General features: G+C 40.1%; 1 protein-coding gene across 1 annotated transcript in view; it reads left to right on the plus strand.

Moving 5' to 3' along the window:
• Positions 1–3,639, plus strand: part of clstn2a (calsyntenin 2a) — a 274,828-nt gene extending 271,189 nt beyond the window's left edge. The window contains exons 16-17 of the mRNA XM_066681745.1: positions 2,040–2,227; positions 3,436–3,639. Coding sequence (XP_066537842.1) covers positions 2,040–2,227; positions 3,436–3,639 — 392 coding nt within the window. The remainder of the gene's footprint in view (positions 1–2,039; positions 2,228–3,435) is intronic.
• Positions 3,640–23,829: the final 20,190 nt, after the last annotated feature.

Raw genomic sequence — 23,829 nt, forward strand, 5'->3', positions numbered from 1 at the left:
ACAAACCGCTGTAGAAAAGGACTGCAATGATGACTTGCCATTAACCAAAGTACAAAAAATGTACCAAATTTCATTGAATATTGTCCAGTTTTGAACTGGAAATGTTTGCCCCTGCTCTGTAGGAAGGAAAGGATTAAGAAACAGCAGGCAACTCTCATGGCTCACATGCTAACAGCAAAATTTACATGTCCTGTTTTGACCTTGTGCTATGCTTGAATCAATTTTATATGTATGTGAAATAGTGGTAGGCACTTTTTTTTCCCCTCATGTTTGTAAGTCTCATACTGACAACCTGTCAATGCTCAGCTGGAAGCTGCCTACTTCTAAATTCCTGGATGTACATTTTTTCCAACCTAACTAGGTCACCACAACTTTATGTCATATCAAGAGCCACAGTAGCCTTGATAATGACCACGATGGCAAATGGTTTATAAAATTCATGAATGAAGTCAGGTGCTGGAGACGATTGTCACGGGGGAGTGAGGAGTAGATTTTACGGAAGCGGACACACTCGCTACAACACAGACCATTTAATAAAGAGAAAACACAACAAACGAACTTAACAAGAAACACGAAATAGCACGACTTATAAACATAGGAAGAGCAGGAAACAGGGTAAGCTAGAGATCAAAGGCGAAACGAGAAACGAGAAAACAAGCTAGAGAAACACAAACGAACTAGACGAGAAAGACGAATGGGGCATGAAAGGAGCAAGAGAGACGGGTAAGCGTGAGGACGAAAATATAACATGACAAACGACAAAACATGAACAGCGCAAAACTACAAATGACAAACAACGAAACAACGAAAACAAAATGACCGATACCAGGAAGTGAGGGAAGAGGGCTTAAATACCAGAACAAACTAGACACACCTGACACGGATAACGAGGGAAAAGAAGGCGGGACAAAGGCAGAGAATAAACATAAACAAAGCCATGTGCGGAGATAGGAAAACAACAAACAGATAGAGCCACATGGAAGGGAAAAACAAACAAGAAAATGTCAAGATGTGACAAAGATGTTACTGTAATCTGTAATCTGAAAAAATGTAACTATTGTAACCCTAAGCATATTTAAAAGGTACACAGAGTTAAATATTGCCCTAAATTTGGTCATATTTGTCATCACAACAGTAGCAAATAAAAACTTTATATAAATTAATATATAATTATTACTATAATATTTATAGTAATTGTGCCTCCTTGTTTCAACACTCAAGGTCCATTCTCAACGGTTGACAGTACAGGAGTACTTTGCAGTTCTATAATTACAAACTGTAGTTCATCTGCTGCTCTGCATACATTTTGCTCCCTTTCATCCTCTTCACCAATGGTCATGGAATTTCAAGTATCCCTCCAGTGGTCCAAGGATACCCACAGGACCATCACAGAGCAGGGTTGAATTGGGTGGTAGATCATTCTCAGCACTGCACTGACAGTTTAATGTGGATTAGACCAGCATTTTTTTGACAGCCATTCAAAGCCTTATAGACCACCAAATTTGCTAGACCTCTCAATTGTGAAGTAAGAATATTGAATTTGAGATTGTTATACATAGCTAAAGCAATGCAAAGTGTCTCCTCAATCCATGTCTACAACGACTGGTCAAGCATAGTGTACAATTTGGAGTGCACGCTGGAGTCTGTGTAACAACATCTGGAGTTGGAGGTTTTTTCTTGGCTGATGAATACCTACAAACTATAACTCTTCTGGAAAACATTTGGTTGTAGGTCAATATAATGACCCAGTACACACCACTAAGAGAAGATCAAGACTTACTTATCAAACAAAGGCTGCTGGTGTTCACAGTGCAATGCAAAGTCCACACCAGAGGTCAGGCCTCAACAACGCTAAATGTCTTTGTGATGACTTGTATAATTAGAAGCAGAAAATGCGAGCTATTTCTAAGACATGGAAAAAATTCTCTGAAGGTTTCTTGGGAGACCCTGTTAACTTGTATCTATTGCAATTTAGTAAATGAAATTCCAATTAAATGAGTGATCTCTGATCTTGGCTTTTGCTTTCTCTTTGAACACAGGCACACCCCCAGCAGCCACAGTAGTTATAGTGATATGTATTGCTGCCCTGGTAGCCATTGTAGTCCTGGGCATCTACCGCATTCACACCACCCATCTGGAAGGCACGAAAGGGGATGATGATGGAGGGAAAGAGCCAGAGATGGACTGGGATGACTCCACCCTCACTATCACTGTCAATCCTATGGAGGTAAGTCATAAGCACTCTTAAAGTCTTAAAGATTTTAGACACACCTAATAATGGGTGTTTTCAGCTAATTCATGCTGCATTTCATTTGAACTCAGATGTAGGAATTTCTGAGTTCCAAGTAGGAATTTTCAAATTCAGTTCAGAATCCAAGATGTCTGCTCATAAACAGTTGGTAAAAGCAGTAGTATCATTCTGTTTATCTACTTTTGTCTCATTAAATCAGTCCTAAACATAGTATCATCCAAATGCTTTATGTATGTAAACTGGAACACATGGTGGATCCAGATCCTACCTGGAATCACTGGGCGCTAGACAAGAACATACCCTTAACTGGGCACCAGTCCTTTGCAGGCCAACACACACTCACACTCACACATTCACACCTATGAACACTTTTGAGTCACCAATCCACCCAACAACATTTTGGAATCTGGGAGGAAACCAGAGCACCCAGAGGAAACCCATGCGTACACTGGTATAACACACCAAACACCTCACAGTCACTCTAGGACCCTGGAGTAGTGTGACTGCGACACTACCTGCTGCGAATGAGATTTTATTAATAATTTATAATATTTAGTAATAATGTGTGAGTGTGTGTGTTGCCCTGTGAAGGACTGGCGCCCCCTCCAGGGTGTATTCCTGCCTTGTGCCCAATGTTTTCAGGTAGGCTCTGGACCCATGGTGACCCTGAACTGGATAAGTGCTTACAGATAATGAATGAATGATCACTGTAATATTGGACTTTTTTACTTTTTTTCAGTCCCCATTTCAGTGTCCTGTTTTTTTTTTTTTTTTTTTTTTTTTTTTTTTTTTAACATATAGGGGGACAATATGTCAGTCATGGAAAGGTTCTGGAAAATATAAATATAATTCCATGCTACCCTAACTTGTGCTGTCCCCTTCTTGCACAGCTGGCAATTCTGCAACAAAATCTGATGCAATACAAGCCAGTGCTGATGTAATCCACAGCCCTATTGTAAGAGTTTAGGTGTTTCAGTTTAGAAGTAGGTGAAATAACCTTCAGAATCTTCAGATTTAGGTGTCATTTTTCATCTTTGTGTTATTTGGCTACATACTGCAAGTGTATTCTTCCACTGATGAGTCCTTCAGGAGCTGAACTGAATGCCTAATGTATGACTGTTAATATATTAAGTAAGTGATAATAAATGCACTATTTTGGATTGTGTTGTTTTGGTCAAAACCAGAACATCGATGGCCCCCAGAGCTCCGGAGAGACCAGGGAGGAGGAGCGGATGGAGGATGAGGTGGACGACGATGAGGAAGAAGACGAATTGGCTGCTGATCAGTCCAGCGGCGAGTCAGAGGACAGTGAGGAAGAGGAGCAGACAGAAGTGATGGGCAAAGTGAAGGGCAAACTAGAGTGGGACCCCTCTACGTTACCCTATTAATGCCCCACCCACTGCCCGCCCCCTCCCCCCTTTAACCTGCACGCACGCACAGGATATATACAAACATTTCCCCAAATACAGACCCACAAACAAACACACACATACTTAATACACTCACAAATCCAGAAATCGTTGCCTGAAAGAATCCAAGGTCCTTCATTTATTATTGAACTGACCCATAATCCGCCCAGAACGTTTTGGCTGCCAATCGCACATGGCATACTCTAATGCAATGTCTCTCTCTGTTGGTCAACAGTGGAACCGCACCCACATATTCACACTCCAGTTGGATGCTCTAGAAGCATGCTTCCTCCATTTGAACTAAATAAATAAATAAATAGTAAGTTAATATTTAGTAATGAAAACTACCAAAATATATATAAATTACATAGCATTTCATAATTATGACTTAGAATTCCATAACTGTGATTGTTATCTCCTAACAAGAAGAAATCCCATCATTTATTACAATAAAATAATAATAATAATTACAACATGCTTAGTCATAGGGTCTCATAATTATACGTTGCTTAGTCATACCTGTGGGATAGCAAGATATAGTAATGACATAGAAAGGCTTAATTATGAGATTGCAAGCCATATTGGACTGTGAGTCATAATTATGAGATGCGGGGTAAATATGAAATGCTATATTATGATTATGACAGCAAGTAAATTCTTTAAAATAGCAAGTAATCATTAAAAGATAGCAAGTCATATTTTAGGATAATGACTCGTTATTATGAGATGCTAGCTAAATATGAGATGTTAAGTCTTAATTATGGGATAAGTCTTCCATTAATAACTTATTATTAAATGGATTTGTATTTGCTTCAAATGGTAGAAATGTGTTTCCATCATAAGAGTGTAATATGGTAGCCTGTTTCAACCAATTCCAACAGGCTTTCATAATAAGAGTTGTAGCAGTCTAGTCTTAACAAATCTGAGAAAATGGCATTAACAGGCAACTTATTGTATGGATGCACAAACACAGGAATTATAAAAAATCCACATCTCGGGGATGGTCTAATGCCTTTCACTGAATAATTAGATAAACATAATAATGTCAGGTTATTATTAATTTTTTTTTTTGTTTGTTTGTTTGCTAAAAACGATAGCTTCATTTTGCCGCGCTTTTTCCGTTCCTGTCCTAAAATAGCAAACACTGAAGATTGCATTCGTTTGCAATGTGAAATATTTTCAATTGTTTTTTTGCAATTAAATTACTAATTACTAATACTAATTTTAAAAATCTCTATATTTTTCATTTGAATTTTAGCAAAAATGTTTATTTTAGATTCTCAGAGAGATTGTTTTGTTTGTTTCCTTTTCACACATTTGTCTTTAACAGAGGTATATAATGAAAAGTAGATGACATCTTCGGGGGAGAAAGTAAAAAATAAAAATACAACAAAAACTAACTCGTTTTTTGATAGGTTTTCTTTTCTTGTCTTCTTTTTAGTTGAATTCTTAAGGCTTTGTGGTCTTAGAAGGAGTGTACAATTTTTTATGCCTGTCTTCTGTAAATAGAGTAGAGTAGTCAAAATGGTCTCCCATCCAATCCTTCACATTTGTGTCCACTCTTGCTTGCCGTAGAGGAAACCCCCACCCTCTCCACTCTGTGTGTTAGCAGTTAATCTGTCCATTTTCCACCTTTGTATTTCAATCTAGTCCTCTATTTCAATGCTGTTTTTAACATATTTGTCCAAATTTAATTGAGCCAAAAGAGTTTTTTCAAATGCACCCATGGGACTCTAGTAAGTTCCTGATTGGCAGGAACACTTTTCAATTAATCATCTACTCTAGACTCTAGATATTCTGGAAGCTTATAAAAGAAATGCCATGTTTTACACTAAGTTCTTCTAAAATAAAAATAATGAATAGGTGGTCTTCCCCTTTGCTACACCCCTACATGTTTGCTGTACTAAAACTACCCTTAGCAAAAGTAAAAGAATCACCACATTTAGAGGAATGTTCATCCAGAATTTTTACTGCATAGCAAATAAACAAACCACAAACATGAAACAAAAAAATCGTTTAAAAGCTGAACATTGTAATTCCACAAATAATATAAACTTACATTAACATATTTTAATTAAGGTTTTTTTTATCAATTGTGGAGTCATTGTATGAAAACATGTGTAAATGTAAAAATAAATGAGAAATGATTAATTAGTACATTTTATGTCCCATAAATCATTAGGGGTTTTTCCGAAGGCCACATGGCCACTGCTATATGGTTTTACATTATGTTTTCCGAAGTGTAAAACACTGTGTATATTTATACTTTATGTAAGTACCCACTCACTGGACAAGGACAGCATGTAGTGCATTTTTAATAAGAATGCACTTACCCCCTTTGGCAAGGCCATCCTCTGTAGGCTAATTAGCCAGCTGAGCAAACTTTGAGCATAACATACTACATGGCCAGAAGTATTTGGACACCAACTTACCGGTGAGTCTTGGCAGCAGGCATGTATGGTTGAACACCTATGTCAGTGATGGATTCACTCTAAATAAATGTACATCTTGTATTTGTAAAGCTTTGGAAATGGTTTATTAAAATAAAAATCCACCTCTTTAAGGAGTCACTTATCAAGCGTCACTTGATTCTAAGAATTAATAGGATAGCCCCCTTGAAATGGCATTAAAGATTTTCCCAATAACATGTTAAAAACTGTATTAAAATACAGGTTCTTTCACTCTTAATCCCTTTCCTCATACCCCCTGTCATCGTATGTCAAATAGGAGGAATGTCTTCATCCTGTAACATAAATTCAGCATAGGCAGAAGTCTTGGAATGAAAAAAAATAAATAAATAAAAAAGGAAATTTGCATAAATTTTGACTAGAAAATATCAGTTTGTGTGTGAAGGCAGTGACAGCCTGGCTTTGCCTGACTTTTATTTTGAAAATTAGCACGCAAATGAGCACCTTAACATGGAGTTCCATGCAGCACAGTACAATGTATAATTACATGCAATATGTAAAATACCATTTTTGAGCAGATAAATCCCATTAATCGGATCATTATGGATTAATCAAGATTCATAAAATCTTCTGAAGAGTTTTTAAAAACCCATCAGTAAGACCTCAGTGAAGTACATATATTCTGAGAATGTGAATTAATGATCTACTATTGTTGTCATATTTACAGTTTATTTTTTATTATTATTTTTATTTATTATTATTATTATTTTTATTGTTATTATTTTTATTTAATTTCTTTTTTTGGTAGAGACACTTAAAAACTAACAACCAATGTCTTCTGACTTTTGAACACACACTAATTCTGGCTTTACAGGTTGACTCACACTCACTTACACAGGCACATACACCATATTTTAATGTTTATTTCCATCCTGATTCAGTTTAAATCACATTATCTTACATAGAGCAGCACACACAATTGAAAAATAGTTTTCCAAGAGGGGTGGCACAGAAGCGCTGCAGGTAGTGTTGCTGACACACAGCTCCAGGATGCTGGGGTTGAGGGCTTGAGCCCTGCTCTGGATGACTGTCTGTGAGGAGTATGGTGTGTTCTCCCCGTGTCCATGTGGGTTTCTTCCGGGTGCTCCGGTTTCCTCCCATGGTCCAAAATCACACACTGGTAGGTGAACTGTCTACTCAAAAGTGTTGTAAGTGTGTGAGTGAATGTGTGATGTGCGTCCTGCGAAGGACAGGTGCCCCCTCCAGGGTGCGTTTCGACCTTGTACCCAGTGATTCTGGGTAGGCTCCGGACACCACAACCCTAAACCCTGGAAATGCGTTTACAGACAACGAATGAATATATTTCAGTATATTTCAACCTATTACATTTCATATTTATTCATCTTCTGCAAATGCTTCATCAAGCTATGGCTTTTGGCATACACTCATACCCAGTACAAGTTACAATATTAATTAATTATATTACACATGTAAAGGACTATAGTGTGGTGTTCCAAATGTGACAAAACATGACCATGTAATCCAGCTTGGAAAACCACATAAATCACACTTCCCCTTTGGACTTCTTAACTCTGGAAAAAAATTTACTAAAACATGTTCCAGTTGTCAGAAAAATTAGCAGGATCTCATCTATCAAGCCAAAACAGTCCCGCTATTATCATCATTACTGTAATCATAAATAAAATGGTTCATGGAGAAGTCGGATCCCTACGACAGGCTTCAACATCTAAATGTTTCTGCGTACATTATTTATTGGGTGCTAATGGGTTATTAATTATTAAGAAGCAGACCTTTATAGAGTGGCAAGAAATCTCATTTTGATTTACTCCCTTTTTTGTGATTTTTAGACTTCTGGATCTGTGCATTGGACTCCATGTTAAATCTGTAGCCGTGCTTAGGAGGTGTCATTTCCATCATTTACTGACTTCTGTGCTTGTGACGTCATCCCTTGTAAGACCCCACCCACCCACTTCACCCCACCCCACTCCCTGATCACGGCTATGTTTGGCTAGATCTTTTTACCACGTGTGTAATAGAAGAATATTAAAAATAAGAATAAGAAGAAAAATCTTTTGAAAAGATTGACCCTGTAAAATCATGTAAGACTATTCTTTTATATATGTTTCTCTCTCTCTTTTTTTTTTTTTTTGTTTTTGTAAAAGGTTTGGGTTTTACTCTTTCTTTGGTGGTCACTGCAGCACTTTCTGTACATTGACCAATAAAGACTTTCCTTAGAATGAGTGAACGTGTCTCTTTCTGTTCTGAATGCTGAGTTGAATCCGTATGTGTGTTATGACCTGCGATTCCAGCTTAAAAGTGAAACATTTTCATGTATACCCCTGATACATTTTTGTTGTGCCAGATGTTAATTGTGGCCCAAGGCATGTAGAACAAAGGACACAGCAAAAGTAATCAAATAAATTAAGCCCAATATAGTTGAACACATTGCAAATCTGTGGAAGCACTGGCTTGTGTCAAGACTCTGGTCAAACAATGGTTAATATTATCAATGTAGCAAGTCTCGTCAACTCTACAATTATTTTAACTTAAGCTAAGGTTTGCTAAGGTATTTCAATTCCAAGTCTCTCCCCTTTGACCCAGCATGATGCAAGTCACCTCTCAATGTAGCAGAATTGATGGTTAGCATTCTACTACAAGTGTGTTGTGCTGTCTAATTATGTGTTAGTCGCAGGCTGAAAGGATGATATGAAAGACATATGAAAGGAGCTGTAGTGTCCTTGTTCTCACAAGGTGAGCAGACCTCATTAACCCCATTGTCCGTCATGATGTAAGTCAAATATAATAGCACCAGAATTGGTAGTTAGTGTTTTCCTCCAAGGCGGCACGGCGGTGCAGGAGGTAGTGTCAGTCAGTCAGTGTCAGCGCAGTCACACAGCTCCAAGGACCTGGAGGTTGTGGGTTCGATTCCCGCTCCAGGTGACTGTCTGTGAGGAGTTGGTGTGTTTTGGGTTTCCTCCGGGTGCTCCGGTTTCCTCCCACAGTCCAAAAAACACACTTTGGTAGGTGGATTGGCGAGTCCGTAGGTGTGAGTGAATGTGTGTGTGTGTGTCTGTGTTGCCCTGTGAAGGACTGGCGCCCCCCTACAGGGTGTATTCCTGCCTTGCGCCCAATGATTCCAGGTAGGCTCTGGACACACCGCGACCCTGAATTGGATAAGCGGTTACAGATAATGAATGAATGAATGTTCTCCCCCAAGTGTGTTGAGCTGTCTAATGTAACATTTCATGCCTTATGTTCCTTGTATTCACTGGGTGAGTAAACCTCACTACCCCATCTTCCAGCATAAAGCAAGTCACCTGTCATAGTGCCAGGATTGGTAGTTAGTGTTCTTCAGTATGCCAAGCTGTCTAACTGAACAGTTCTGGGTATAACTCTGGATTCTCATCCTCTTGCTGTCTGGTTGGGAAGGAATGCCCTCCACTCCCTATCTGTCTTGATGCAAGTCATTTGTTATAGTTATATCCACATGTATAGTGTTAATGTGTGACCTCTGGATGGCAGGTGCAGAAGTCCTCTAATTCAGACCTTGGATGCAGGTTCCAGGCCAGGTTTTTTAAATGGCCAACTGGTGTGACACTATAGCTGCAATTACTAAAGTGCCTGGCTATTCATGTAGAGAGTCATACAGGCCATTGTAAAATCCTGGTCTGGAACTTGGATCAAAGGTCCAGATTGATGACCTCTGCTCTAGTGGTTCAGTATGAGCAAAGTCCCAAGCTATATAGTAAGAGCATAAAGGCTATTTGTTTATGATCAGCCAGTGCACATGTGCTGATATTCTTTAATGTAAAAAAAGCATTCTAAAGCATATTTTAGTTGCTGTTTACACATGTACACTTGATTTTTATTAATATCCTAAAATATTGTTCATTCATTCATTCATTATCTGTAACCGCTTATCCAATTCAGGGTCGCGGTGGGTCCAGAGCCTACCTGGGCACAAGGTGAGAATACACCCTGGAGGGGTGCCAGTCCTTCACAGGGCAACACAGACACACACATTCGCATCTACAGACACTTTTGAGTCGCCAATCCACCTACCAACGTGTGTTTTTGGACTGTGGGAGGAAACTGGAGCACCCGGAAGAACGCACCACACTCCTCACAGACAGTCACCCGGAGGAAACCCACGCAGACACAGGGAGAACACACCACACTCCTCACAGACAGTCATTCGGAGCAGGAATCAAACCCACAACCTCCAGGTCCCTGGAGCTGTGTGACTGCGACACTACCTGCTGCACCATTTAATTCAAAGTTCATTCATTCATTCATTCATTATCTGTAACTGCTTATCCAATTCAGGGTCGCGGTGGGTCCAGAGCCTACCTGGAATCATTGGGCGAAAGGCAGGAATACACCCTGGAGGGGGCGCCAGTCCTTCACAGGGCAACATAGACACACACACACACGTATTCACTCACACCTACGGACACTTTTGAGTCGCCAATCCACCTACCAACGTGTGTTTTTAGCTAATGCTCCCCCATAGATAAAGGCGGCAGATCCGGGGGGTCCATGGACACAGGGAATTATAGTAAACTGAGACGCTGGTGCTGTCGTCCCGCCGCTTCTCGCGATCACTCAGGTTTGTTGACGGTGGAGCGGAGGGATGCTCCTGTGTCTGTCATAGTCAGATCTGCCGGAGTCATTAGCCACACTCTGGAAATTTTCATATTTTCTACTTTACAAACACAAAACAGTTCAAAACTAATTCTATCCCTTTACATCTTTCCGAGTAAACAACTGCCCACCTGTCTGTCTGGACACTGATGGATGACTGTCGAGATCCTCCTCCACGCTTCAGACCAGCTGCCCACGCTCCAGCAACCACCAAGTGCCTTGAAGCTGTCCCTACACTGAAGTTCTCACGGACTACTAACTATTATCACCAGTAGATTGACCAGAGGAGGATGGGTCACCCCTTGTGAGCCTTGGTTCCTCCCAAGGTTTCTTCCTCAGCTGGGGGAGTTTTTCCTTGCCACTGTCGCCCCTGGCTTGCTCACTTGAGGGTTTTACATTTGTTTTTACATTTCATGTCAAATCTTTGTCTTACTGGAATTCTGTGAAGCTGCTTTGTGACAACATCAGTTGTGAAAAGCGCTATATAAATAAATTTGATGTTTTCGGACTGTGGGAGGAAACCGGACCACCCGGAGGAAACCCACGCGGACACGGGGAGAACACACCAACTCCTCACAGACAGTCAATTGGAGCAGGAATCAAACCCACAACCTCCAGGTCCCTGGAGCTGTGTGACTGCGACACTACCTGCTGCACCACCGTGCCGCCCTCTTAAAATATTAATTCAAAGTTATTTTGTCTTATTTCCCCAGAAGCATTTGACCAGGTATTTGACAAAGTCACCTCCTTAATACCTCAGCTCATAATGTCCTTCCACTCCAGTGCCAAATTCCTGTGTCCTGCTGCATCTCTTCCCTGCAGCCACAACATCTGTCAGGCCTGTATGGACACACAAATGAAGAATGCTGGCTCACATGACCTCCCCTACTTTGCTAAAAGCCCAACCTGCCATGCTGAGTGCCCCCTCCCAGTGTCCACTGGCATCTGGACCTTCCCCAGCAATTTATTCCTGTGCCAGGTCTTCCAATGCCTTTCCCATTTCAACAAAGCTATAATCGGGATGAATTTCAAAAACAGCGAGCTGTGCTAACCTGTGCTTCCCAATGCAGTAGGTGTTCTAGCTCACGTAATACCCAAACCCTGTCTTTGTCCCCTCCTTCTTACTCCACTCCAAAGTATATGCCCATCCACAAACAGTGTAAGATAGGGGGCCCATTCTGCACACTGCAATTTTTATTAAGCTATGTATAAAGACCCCAACCCCCCCCCCCCCCCCCCCCCCCCAAAAAAAAAAAAACAGTCGACTCAGAAGTGTCCATAGGTGTGAGTGTGTGTTGCCCGGTGAGGGACTGGTGCCCCCTCCAGGGTGTGTTTCTGCCTTGCGTCCATTCCAGGTAGGCTCCAGACCCACCGTGACCCAGAACTGGATAAGCAGTTACAGACAATGAATGAATGAAATATAGAAATTTATACAAAATAAATTGGATTAAATCAGAGCACCTTGAGGGAACCCATGCAGACACAGAGAGAACATACCACTTTTCACAGATGGTGTAAATGTAGCTAAGGTGTGTAGGTTCAGTAGTTTAAGTTTGTCTGACATACTTGACATGTGTTTCCCTTTGACATGTGTTTCGCCACTCCTTCACATGGCAACACAGACACACACACACTCACTCACACACTCACACCTACGGACACTTTTGAGTTGCCAATCCACCTACCAACGTGTGTTTTTGGACTGTGGGAGGAAACCGGAGCACCCGGAGGAAACCCACGCGGACACGGGGAGAACACACCAACTCCTCACAGACAGTCACCCAGAGCGGGAATCGAACCCACAACCTCCAGGTCCCTGGAGCTGTGTGACTGCGACACTACCTGCTGCGCCACTGTTTTTTTGAGGCACTGTGGAGAGTCATGATGCATGGTACCTACGCTACTCCACTTTACTGTACTCATCTTTTTGCTTTTCCATTAGGCAAATTTGGAACCTGTTTTTTTTAGTACCTGCTCACTCACTGGGGTTCCATGTCAGCTGAGTAGGGTATAAACAGTGACTTGTAAACTTTGCAGAGCACTGATTTACCAGAGAGACTTGTCACTAAATTAGGACATCCAGTACAAACTAGCCACCTGTAAAGTCTACAAGCTACTGTAGGATCACATTTGTTTTTAATGATTTAGTTCTTTGAAGAGATTTAAACCAGAGGCGTAGCCATGGGTGGGCCTGGGCCTACACAATTTATACAAAGGTTCAACCAGTCAGATAGAGCTAATTTCCACAGCAGGGCAGTGCTGATAGACTGGGAACTTACAGCTTTGCTTTTAGATAAAACTGATGTTAGCACCCTACATATCTGGTAACATAAATGACAATAATTCCATCCACGTTTGCCCAGGCCCACCCAAAGGTCAATTTCTGGCTAAACTACTGGTTCAAACATTCCTTGGATCTGTGGCTGATGGTAGAAACTAGCTAGCATTAAAGGATGCAACAACGATTGAAGAAACTCTATGGATCTGTATGGACTGATAGGCAGAGCTGTTGTCAGTCCCAAACAAAAACATGTATTCCAGCCAAGCAATGTTTAATGACACTGCCACCATTGTTTGGGTTTCCAAAACCCTCGGTTATCATTGGAGACAGTGTTTTGCAATGAAACAAGCTACATTTCAAGCTAGTGTGGGTACCATGTAGTTAAAAAGCACCATTATCTTTACAAATTTAATAAGATACAGCCCTACTTTAGGTTTTCATTTCACCCACAATTCCAACTGAAATTGAGGTTCATGGAAAACAGGGAAATGCATTCTGAAATCACTGCTTTGCAGGTATACTAGATGGTGCCCACAATGATTCCTTTCGCATCCAGGTCCAGGACACCCACAGTTCAGAGAGTGACACAGCGAAGCATGAGCTCATGGAGGAGATGGAGACCTGCTGCTTTGAGACCAACTTCCTCACACTGGGCCCAAATATACCTTTCCGAGCACATTCCGTGAACAAGCCTGGAATCAGCCAGTGAAGCGAACCACACTCTGTATGCAGCCAAAACATCATTAGCACTCACTGCCAGGTGGTCCTTTCAGAGACTCCATTCCCTTTTCTGCTCAGTCAACACAACTGCCTTTAGAGTTTCTAATTTTGCATGTGTTCTTTGTTTTGCAGTTGTGCACAGAAGGCCTGGGAGACAAGGATTCACATCCAGGCCACTTTATGCTGGATGATTAGGAGCAATGGCAGAGCCTAAAGTCTACAAAGACATCCTCTATTCCCTCCAAGCCCACCAACACATGGCCTTTTATAGAGCTGTAAATTAATTACCAGCTGCAAAGAACATTAAAAAATGAACAAGTCTTGGTAAAATATGTCTTACTCCGCAGTATTTTGGGAATATGGGGAAATAAAGATAAACGCAACAGTCCTTGTTTTAGCAGTTTAGCTGAAGTAAGCTTTTTGTGTGTGTGTGTGTGTGTGTGTGTGTGTGTGTGTGTGAGTGTGTGCTCAGGTCTTATCACAGTAAACAGTTTGGCCACAATAAAAGATAATTACTTTTCTTGGCTATATACAGTTAGTACAAATTGTGAAATAAATGCATTGTTTTCAATTCTTACTGCCAAGTGCTCAGCAAATCTTATCCTTGGCTTAAATTTATGATATTCATAATTAAGTTGATTACCAGCTTCATGTTCTTGTTATAGTCTCTTAGGGTTAATTGACTTTGCTGTAGAGACAGAGGTGGAAGGAGGACAAAGTGAGAAAAGAAACAATAATGCTGGAGAAATCACAGGTAGTTTGTGTAATTAGTTATTTGTATTTGTGTTTACACAGCTTCCATTTTGTCAATGCCCTTAAAAGGAGCTAAGTGTTGTGTTTCAGGTGGTTGCTAAGATGAAAACCTGCATGTTGAATTGAAAGGACTTCTTATATCTTTATTAATGAGACTATCAATATTAGCATACTTTCACCTTGCTCTTCAGAGTTCAGAATCCCCCAAAAGACTGCCATCAAGCAGGTATGATTTTGATGTTGGATTGTTCTCAGTGCTGCAGAGATCAGCTGCATTGCTGTTGGATTTCTGAGCACCTGTATGGTGACCTCATACTTACATGTGGCTGCTGTAGAGCATTCCATTGAATTTGTGATGTTAGTTAGGGATGTACATTGGGAAAAATATTTTTATTTAAGCATTTGTAAGAGTTAATGAATGGTTGAAAGGTAGGAGATCTATTTTCCTCCAGCAGCGGAGGCAAATGATTTATTAAACAGTGTAGATTTGCAAACCCCACAGAGGCTGTTGTGAGAGTAGCTCACTGTAGAGCAGTGTTCTTCCTGTGCTGTGTCATTCTTCCAAACAGTGCAACTGCAAAACTAAAACCTTCCAGTTTCCACTCATGTATAAGACAACAAGTTATTGTTATGTAGGACTCTTTTTACATAAGTGTAGGCATTATTTGTAGAACTCGTCAAACTCTTCTAATCACATTTGCTTAATGGTGCACATCCCTAATGCTAATCTATAGACATTTCACCAGTTGTGTACACCTTCAAATAAATTTTCCACTATGAGTGCACCTTAAACTACAAACTACAAACCTTTGGACATATACTGTATCTTAAAGCTTCTCTATAGTGGGTTCCTCATTTGCTCACCTGCTCCAGCAGACTCCTGCATTGCTCATAGCCTGAATTCCAGAGCCCTGAGGCTAGATCTTTAAAATGCTGTGAGTGTGCCAGTGCTGCTCTTTATAAATGCTCATAAGCTCAGGTCCAAGCCTACTTTACAGTCAACCAGCTGCATGGTGCTTCTGCAACCTCCTTCCATATGTGTACTGGTAAGACAGCAAATATATTCACCTCTATGACTGCATGTGCTTAGAAAATGTATCTACCTCCCACTGACGTGGAAGCCCTCATGTCCCTGGAGTGGTCTCATTGAGGGAACATCTCCAGAACCTTTAGTAAAGAAACAGAAGTGTGCCATATTCTTTCTGAGGTGGCAATGGCTCTATAATCATTGTCATGACTTCAGCCTATTTATCATATTTTTTACTAGTTTATAATATTAGGTCATAATATATAAACAAGCCTGCCCCACCCCTTACATCTGGGAAAGGTACAATATCAATCAATCAATAAATGGTTAAAAATACACATTAATAAATATTAAATATTTATTTATGTATTTCCACACTTTTTAATTTATATATTTCCACATTTCAACATTTAGTTTTTTCTGTGTTATGGTGTCAGTATACTAACTGAATTGAAGTTTCTACCTTCACTTTAAAGCAGGATTAGTCAGGTTTTATTTGTTTTGGATGGGTTCCCCTCTTGAGTTTTGGGTGAGGGGTTGTTTCCTACCATTCTCCAAAGTTATATAGAGCAGTTTCTTCAGTGCTGAGTTCAAAATAGCAACAACAGATGCTGTGATCTCCTTATTACAGGCCAGTGAAGCATCACAATGACTTTGAACCTACAATTCCATAAATATGTTCATAAAGCTGTTGAGAAAAAAAAACTGGGAACAACTTTTTTCCCCTTTTAATACCGTTTACCAGCTCTTCTTGGATAAAACAGTGGACAAAGTAGCTTTAAGAAAGTCACATGACCAGTTTTAAGTATTAGATCGACTGTGCAACTGCAATTTCTGGAGTGAATGGACCTCCATCAAATACTACTGGGATGATTTGGAGTGGTGCTTGTGGGTTCAGAGCCAATTACCTAAAGTCAGCACCTGACTTAATGTAATGTGATTATGGCTGAATGCCATAAAGTCCTCATGGTGTACAACCTTCCATGAAGATTAGAAGCTTTTACTGTAGCCAAGGTAGGGAACAAACCTCTGAAAGAAAGCCTGACCCCACACTAGTTTTGTTGACCCAGTGACACTTGTTCTGTCCAAGCCCTGGATGTTTTCCTGCTTTAAACTCATGTAAATGAGTGTGGTCACTCTGGTTAAGCCTAAGAGCTGTATCAGTATTCTGGGGCAGATGCTCTTTTTAACAGGGCATGACTCCAGTATGCCAGGAGATGAATGGCCTCATGAGTGTGCGTTATAGATTCCATCCACCAGAGGCTGAGATTTCCAGTCCAGTAATTCTCAGAACGGATAAGCTTCCATAAAGCCGGAATATTGCCAGGGAGAAGGCGTAGTACATAATTTATCTTGTGACAATAAAATAAAACAGCGGTCAGCAGTGGGGAAAAAAACGCTGCCATCTCAAGCTCCAAGGCAAAGCAAAGGTTGAAAGGTAATTATTAATTTTTTCTAGATAATTCAGCTTATCCAATACAAATATATTCATTCCGAGTTTTTTGGGGCTTGGAAAAGCGTAGAGATTTCGCTTGTAAAAATAAATAAATAAATCACCTCCTTCTTTCTACTCTCACTGACCACAGGTGCACAAACTGTCCACCTGTTGCTCTGCATACTTTGTTCACACCCCATTCATTTTATCTAATCAGTGTCCAGCCAGACAGGTAGGCAATCGTTTACATGAAAAAAGGTAGGGAGATGGAATTCGATTTGTTCTGTCTGGGTGTAGCCACAGTGTGGCTAATGACTCCAGCAGATCTGACTATAACAGCTTTAACTAAAAGGAGAAAGCCAGAAGGACACACAGACACTGGAGAACCCTGAAAAACTGGCATCCCTCTGCTGCATGCAGCGGAATGACAGCACCAGCGTCTCGTTTTACCACATGACCCCCACGGAGTATGGTATGATTTGTATGCTGCGCTGGTACGAGTGGATCAGACACAGCAGTGCTGCTGGAGTTTTTAAAAACCTGTATTCACTCACTTTTCACTCTGTGAGACACTCCTACCTTGTTGCTCCATGTTGTAGATGTAAAGTCAGAGACATTAACTCATCTGTCGCTGCACAGTTTGTGTAGGACATCTTCTAGTCCTTTATCAGTGGACACAGGACACCTCCCACAGGATGCTGTTAGCTGGATGTTTTTGGTTGGTGAACTAATGTCAGTCCAGCAACACATACTAACATACCACGATGTCAGTGTCACTGCTGCACTGAGAATGATCCACCACCCAAATCATAATTGCCCTCTGGTGGTCCTCTGGGGACCTGACCATTAAAGAACATTGTGAAAGCGGGTAAACAAAGCAACAGCTGGACAACAGTCTGCAACTGTAGAACTGCCAAGTGCTCCTCTATGGTCAGTGGAGTTGATAAAATGGACAGTGAGTGTAGATTATCATCCATAAACACATAACAAAATATTAGCTGCAACTACTCTTTTCAGTCAGTAGAGGGCAGCATATGACCTCTGCTTTGTTAACTGAGCAAGGAATTTAATGCTGCATGTTTTATGCTCTGGACTTCAAATCACACTCTTCCTCCACGTGTTTAGACCCACCTTATTATTGATCAGTGGAATTGCATTTTGTGGAATCATGGAGCTCAGTCTGATGTTTGGAATTGAGCTAGAGTGGTGTTTTTGATCCAAGACTTAAAATCCAAACCCTGGCCTCACTAATGTTCTCCTGGCTGAATGCCATCAAATCCTAACAGAAACTAATGCATATTTACTGTACAGCTTACTCAGAAGTGTAGAAGTTTTTTCCTCCAGGGGACACAACATTTCAATGATCCGTCCAGCTTATGTTTCTTATAAACTATGACTAGGCACTTTTATCTGTATCGTAAACATCAATCAACCTTAATATTATCAGTACCTCCTTGTTTCTACATTCGCTCAGCTCTACTAACCACACAGGAGCACTTATGATTTGGGTGGTGAGTTTTCAGCGTTGCTGCTCGAGTTCCAGCATCTAAAGACCTACCAGAAGAGTAGAAGGTGATGCTGCAGACAAAGTGGTTAAACTACCTATATATATGGTGACCAGACGTCCTCTTTTTGGGACATAAAATATACAACTGGCTGGGATTTCTAAATCACCAAAAAAGTGAGAGATTTTGCTCTCTGCAGTCTATCCCCTGTCCTCTTGCAATAAGCCCTTAACTCTTCCCTGTGCATTTGTAGTGGTAGGTGAGCAAAAGGGGCATGAGTTTTCAAGTGTTCAAGAGTTTAGAGCAGAATTGGGACACACTTCGCTTCACTCGCCTTCATGTGTGTACCATTGACGTTATATGTGTATAAACTGGACCCAGTGATCCCCCTGTTTTCAATGGGAAAAACTGAGGTCAATCATGTCGTGCAGTGGATTCCAAATGTTCATTTCTAAGCTATGAAGAATGTACGACAGCTTAAAGGCAAGATTCGCTGTTTTTCAGCTGAGCTCCGCTCAACATCACAGTGTTTTACTAGAGCCTCGGAAGAAATGTGTTGAAAGTGGTTAAGGTCATTTATCACAGTCATTTCTTCATGTTTGAAAGTTTTTCTGTGACCCACAAGCCTTTCAATAAAAAAAAAATAAATAAAGTCATCTCGTCTGTCCCTATAATGACATGAAAACAAGAATTTCTAAATAAATGTCTGGTTCCCAGTGATGCCCTCTTCATTTTTTCAGGTAATATTACTTCTGCTAAAATGTGGTACTTTAGTAACATTATATTTTAACTGTGATGTTTTTTAATCTTGTCAGCTCCTCTCATGATCATGAGTTTTCTGGTGTAAACAAATCACTTCTATATATCAATACAGTGCTTCATTTTGTTTTAGTTTGGAATGAACAGGGGAAAAACAGTTTTCCATAATCAGAAACTATCAGAAACTGACTAAATGTTTTTGTAATCATTTATTTTTTAATATTGTTATGGGCGAAATGTTGAATGATAAGGAGGTATTCAGATATAATTTACCACTGCTACACTGCACTCCTCTGCTGTCACTCCATCTCAGCCACCAGGGACTCGGCACACGTTGACCGGCCACAATTTATTCAGCTATTAACTTTTATTACCATGCCTCGAGCCTGGCAAGGCCGCTGACGCCGGGCTAGATCCAGAGCCATAAAACCTTGAATATGTCACCACCCGTTTTACTACAGGGACATATGTGACTGTGTGTTGTGTTTCAAGGCTATAAGATTTAATTTCATGATATACACCCACATACTGTGCGCACACACACACAGCTCCATAACGAGCATCCCCTCATTTCTATGAGAAAATGTTGGACTTGCATAACGTGATGTAATTAACATTCATCAGTATAACATGGGTTACATGAATCTCATGTCAATTACTGTCACATCTATTACATCAACAAGCGAATGCAAATCAGTCCTCAGGTGCCTTCCGATTTGAAACATCCAATTAAATATTAAATTAAAATAAAACTATTAACTATTTATTCACCAGCTCACAGGCGTTGTTAAAATGCAGATGAGTTGAGTTTTTCAAAAGCCATATAATTATAATTCTCATTAATATCGTCATCTTCTTTCCTGCATAATCCATTATAGGGTTGCGGTGGCAACAGGGTGAGCAAAGAAGCCCAGGCATCTCAATCTCCCGCAACTTCCAGCAGCTCCTCCTGGGGGATCCTCAGATATATATATAATCTCTCCAGCATGTCCTGAGTCTAACTCGGGGCTATACATGCCTGGTATACGTCCAGGAGGCATCTAATTATCCATATATGAAAGCAACGCTACCTGCTTTGCCACTCAATAAAATAAAATAATTAATAATTAAACTTAAAATAATTAACAGTTTAAGAATTTGATGTCTACAACACAGTTGTATTATTTGTAAGCTATGTGTCAATTAATGAAGTATTGTGAATACATGCATACAAACAGTAATCAAATAGATTATACTATGACTTGCATAGTTGCCAAAGCAATGCAATGTCAATGCATATGATGAATAAGCATGTGGTTACAAGTTTGTATTTGTGCTTGTGCATGGCTGCACCTTAAACCACCAAGAGCGACAAGCAGGTTCAATCTCATTAGGTATTCCAGCTGGCTGCAGGAGCTAATTAACCTAATTTGAGCCATGCCAGTGTGAAAAAAATGAAACAAACCCAAGGGCCTGCTTTGCCTTTCGCAAATGCTTTGCTTTTCCACCGAACAGCACTTAGTCATTAGAGGTAGGGCTTGATTTGAGGTGCTGGAGTCTTGCTGAATTAAGGCGCAATCTTCAATCTGGCCTCCGAACACGTCGGATGACAAATTGCACCTAATCACTTGTGGCATGTACCTAACCCGGATCCTCCTTCCCTCCTCTGAGGTCTTTGCCGGGAAACAGGGTCTTTTGAGCGAATTATAAATGATGACACAGTTAACACAGGTCCTCATTAACGAAGGGTAAAAAGTGATGAAGCAGTGGACTATCGCTCATGCAGCTGAGGCCTTTAATGGAGGCCTAATTGGAGTAGCCGTGGGGAGATGGATAGACCCACCATGGTGTTTCATCAAGGGGTGATGTCAGTTTTGACAGGGGGCAAAGGGAAGGCTTCCATCATGTAATGCTTGATGGGAAAAGGCAGGGTTTGAGGACATTAACCCTGAAAAAGTATGGTAGAAATACAGCAGAGGCCCTTGTCAAGAAACTGACAGGCTGCTACCTCAACTCTCTCCCACCCTGGTAGGGAAAAGGCCATTTGTAAAATGAACAAGCAGCTATTAAAGACTTCAGAGGTGACAAGAATATGACTAAGGTCAGTATGCAAGGAAATTAGAGGTGTCTGAAATATGCCAACTCTTGCCTGCTTTTACGTCAATTAGACTTTGAGCTTTCTTGACTATTGCAGCCTGAGGAACTAGACTGCACCCAATACTCATCCTTTGCTGCACTCTTATGTGCCTTGCTGTTTCCCTGGTAAATCTCTTTATTTGACTAAAGGGGGAGCCCTAATTCGGTCTGCTGTTACACAACTGCGGAACATTCATCTCCCATTAGCACGGAAGAAAAGTGAGACTATGCCGGGTAGCTGCCAAATGGAAATTCCACATTAGAGAGCTGAGCTTTTTATCAGGGGGGCTGTAACATTCTTTTTAGTCTATTTGGGGTTATTGGCTGCATCTGCGTCATGGCATCCTACTGTATAATATTGTAAAGACTTATACTAAGCCCTCTGCTGTGCTGCTCGAAGTGTCACCAATGAAGAACATGGGAATGCATGACACTTACACAGACTCTCTCTTAGCCAATGTTTTTAAACCAAATTGACATTTTTCCTTCAACCCAGTTATGAAACACTTGCTGAAGTTAGTAGAGCTTGAAAGAAAGTGGAAAAAATCTAAAGTTAAACAGGAACAAGAGGGTGGGAATTCAGTAGACATGAGAGATGAGGAATGCTGTGTTTATTCATATTGGCTTGGAATACAGACTAATGTTTTGGCTGGAAAAAGTGAAAGACAGAACTTTGTTTACCTGGCTTATCTTTCTGGATGTCCATTTTAACATGCGCCAAACTTAAGACAAAAAGCAACCAGATTAATTTACCAAACTTGCTTTGAAATCCCTGCAATTCAGTTTGATTAGAGATGTGTATGCCCATTTCCTTTGGCTCTACTGGAGTCATCAGTTGAGCTTTCTTATGTAATGTTTGATTGTGTATTCTCAGCTTGTATATAGTACTGTATAATATATAGAAATGCTTGAAATGGAACAGACAGTTCAGGCAGCTGCACGTGAGCCTAACGTCACCCCTAAAAGTGGCATATAGCCACGTGACTTTGAGCAGTGGAGTAGTCATCTGTATTTAGCTGAATGTGATCTGATCCTTACAACATTTCAAATGAGAATTATGTCAAAATATTTAGCACGTTTCTTCAATGAATTAAAACAAAATACGATATCAATAACTCCTCAGGACAACTTTTTGCTGTTGTCAGGGTAACAATGCTTGAAGAAATTGTTCTTTGGGAGTCAATTCTCTTCAATAAAAGATTTGGATATTTCAGATCAATACCTACCCCATGTGATGGAACTATGAGGAAAAATAAGGGTTTTAAAGATAGCGTCAACTCTAGCAAAACAAAAATCTCTTCACACTCCTCACAATCATGTGACACAGTGGCAGAACCTGTGGTGTGTTCTATGTGCCGTGTGTAAAATGATTTCTGAGTGAGGTTCCAGAGTCGTCTTTATTGAGAGCAGACAAACACACTTAAAGTTAACATAGTTAGTGAAAGGGAGTCGACTCTTTAAGGATCGTTTGTTCTAGCATCTGGGAGTCACTCGTATCAACAGTTGGGAAATGATTCACAGAGTTGACATTCTTGGTGTCAACTTAAACTTTGTATGTTAAATAAAGGCACTCCTTACAGAGCCTAGTAACATATTTTTGGTTTTATTTAGTGATGTAAACACTGTCGCTTTCATTGAGTTCAGGTAGATTACTTCTTATTTATACTGAAAATGTTTTAAAAACAGTCTCTCTTTGTCTCTTATCCCTGTACACATGCACACACACATATCTCCTGTTTCCAAGTTTAAATCAGGAGCTGTGCTGTAGCATTAATTTTCTCCAATAAATCTTCTCTGCCGATGCTAAAGCAAATTAAAAAATACTAATTCAAAAATCATCAAATCTACACTAAGATATTATAACACATTTCTAGCCATTTTATGTGCATTTTATGCCACACGTTTATCTCCCTCCAATAAATACAAGGCAGTACTAGCAGTATAACTTTATTGTTGTGATTACAATTTTTTAATCGACAGGCTTTACTAATATAAATATAATTGAATTTTGTTATACATATAATGATTTGTTCATTTTACATTAAAATATTAATTGTTAAAAGCTTCAGTCTTAGGTAGGGACAGTGTGATTAATCACGATTAACTGCAGCGAAGTGGGTGATCAAGTGGTTAATTTTTTTCTTATCTATAGATGGCACTACATTTCAGCTATTGTTTATGAAAGTTACTAATAATTAATACCTCTAAAATAGTAAAACCTTTTAAAATGCCTGATTGAAATGTATTTTTTATGTGATGGTTATGGAATGCTTTTTTAGATTTTTCAACTAAAATTAGATTAAAACTAACAATAAGTAAATGACTAAAATTAGATTAAATATAATAGACTAAAACCTCAATCAAAATCATCTGCCAACATTAACACAGGTTCTAGTGTAAACAATAGAGGCAGACCTTGCATCAAGTACCGAGAGACTACCTATAAATGCTCCTCGTTTCAGAAGAAATGTTACAGGAGCAGGACTCCAACTACTTTTGGT

The sequence above is a fragment of the Hoplias malabaricus genome, chromosome 9, assembly GCF_029633855.1.
Source record: "Hoplias malabaricus isolate fHopMal1 chromosome 9, fHopMal1.hap1, whole genome shotgun sequence".
Taxonomy (NCBI): domain Eukaryota; kingdom Metazoa; phylum Chordata; class Actinopteri; order Characiformes; family Erythrinidae; genus Hoplias; species Hoplias malabaricus.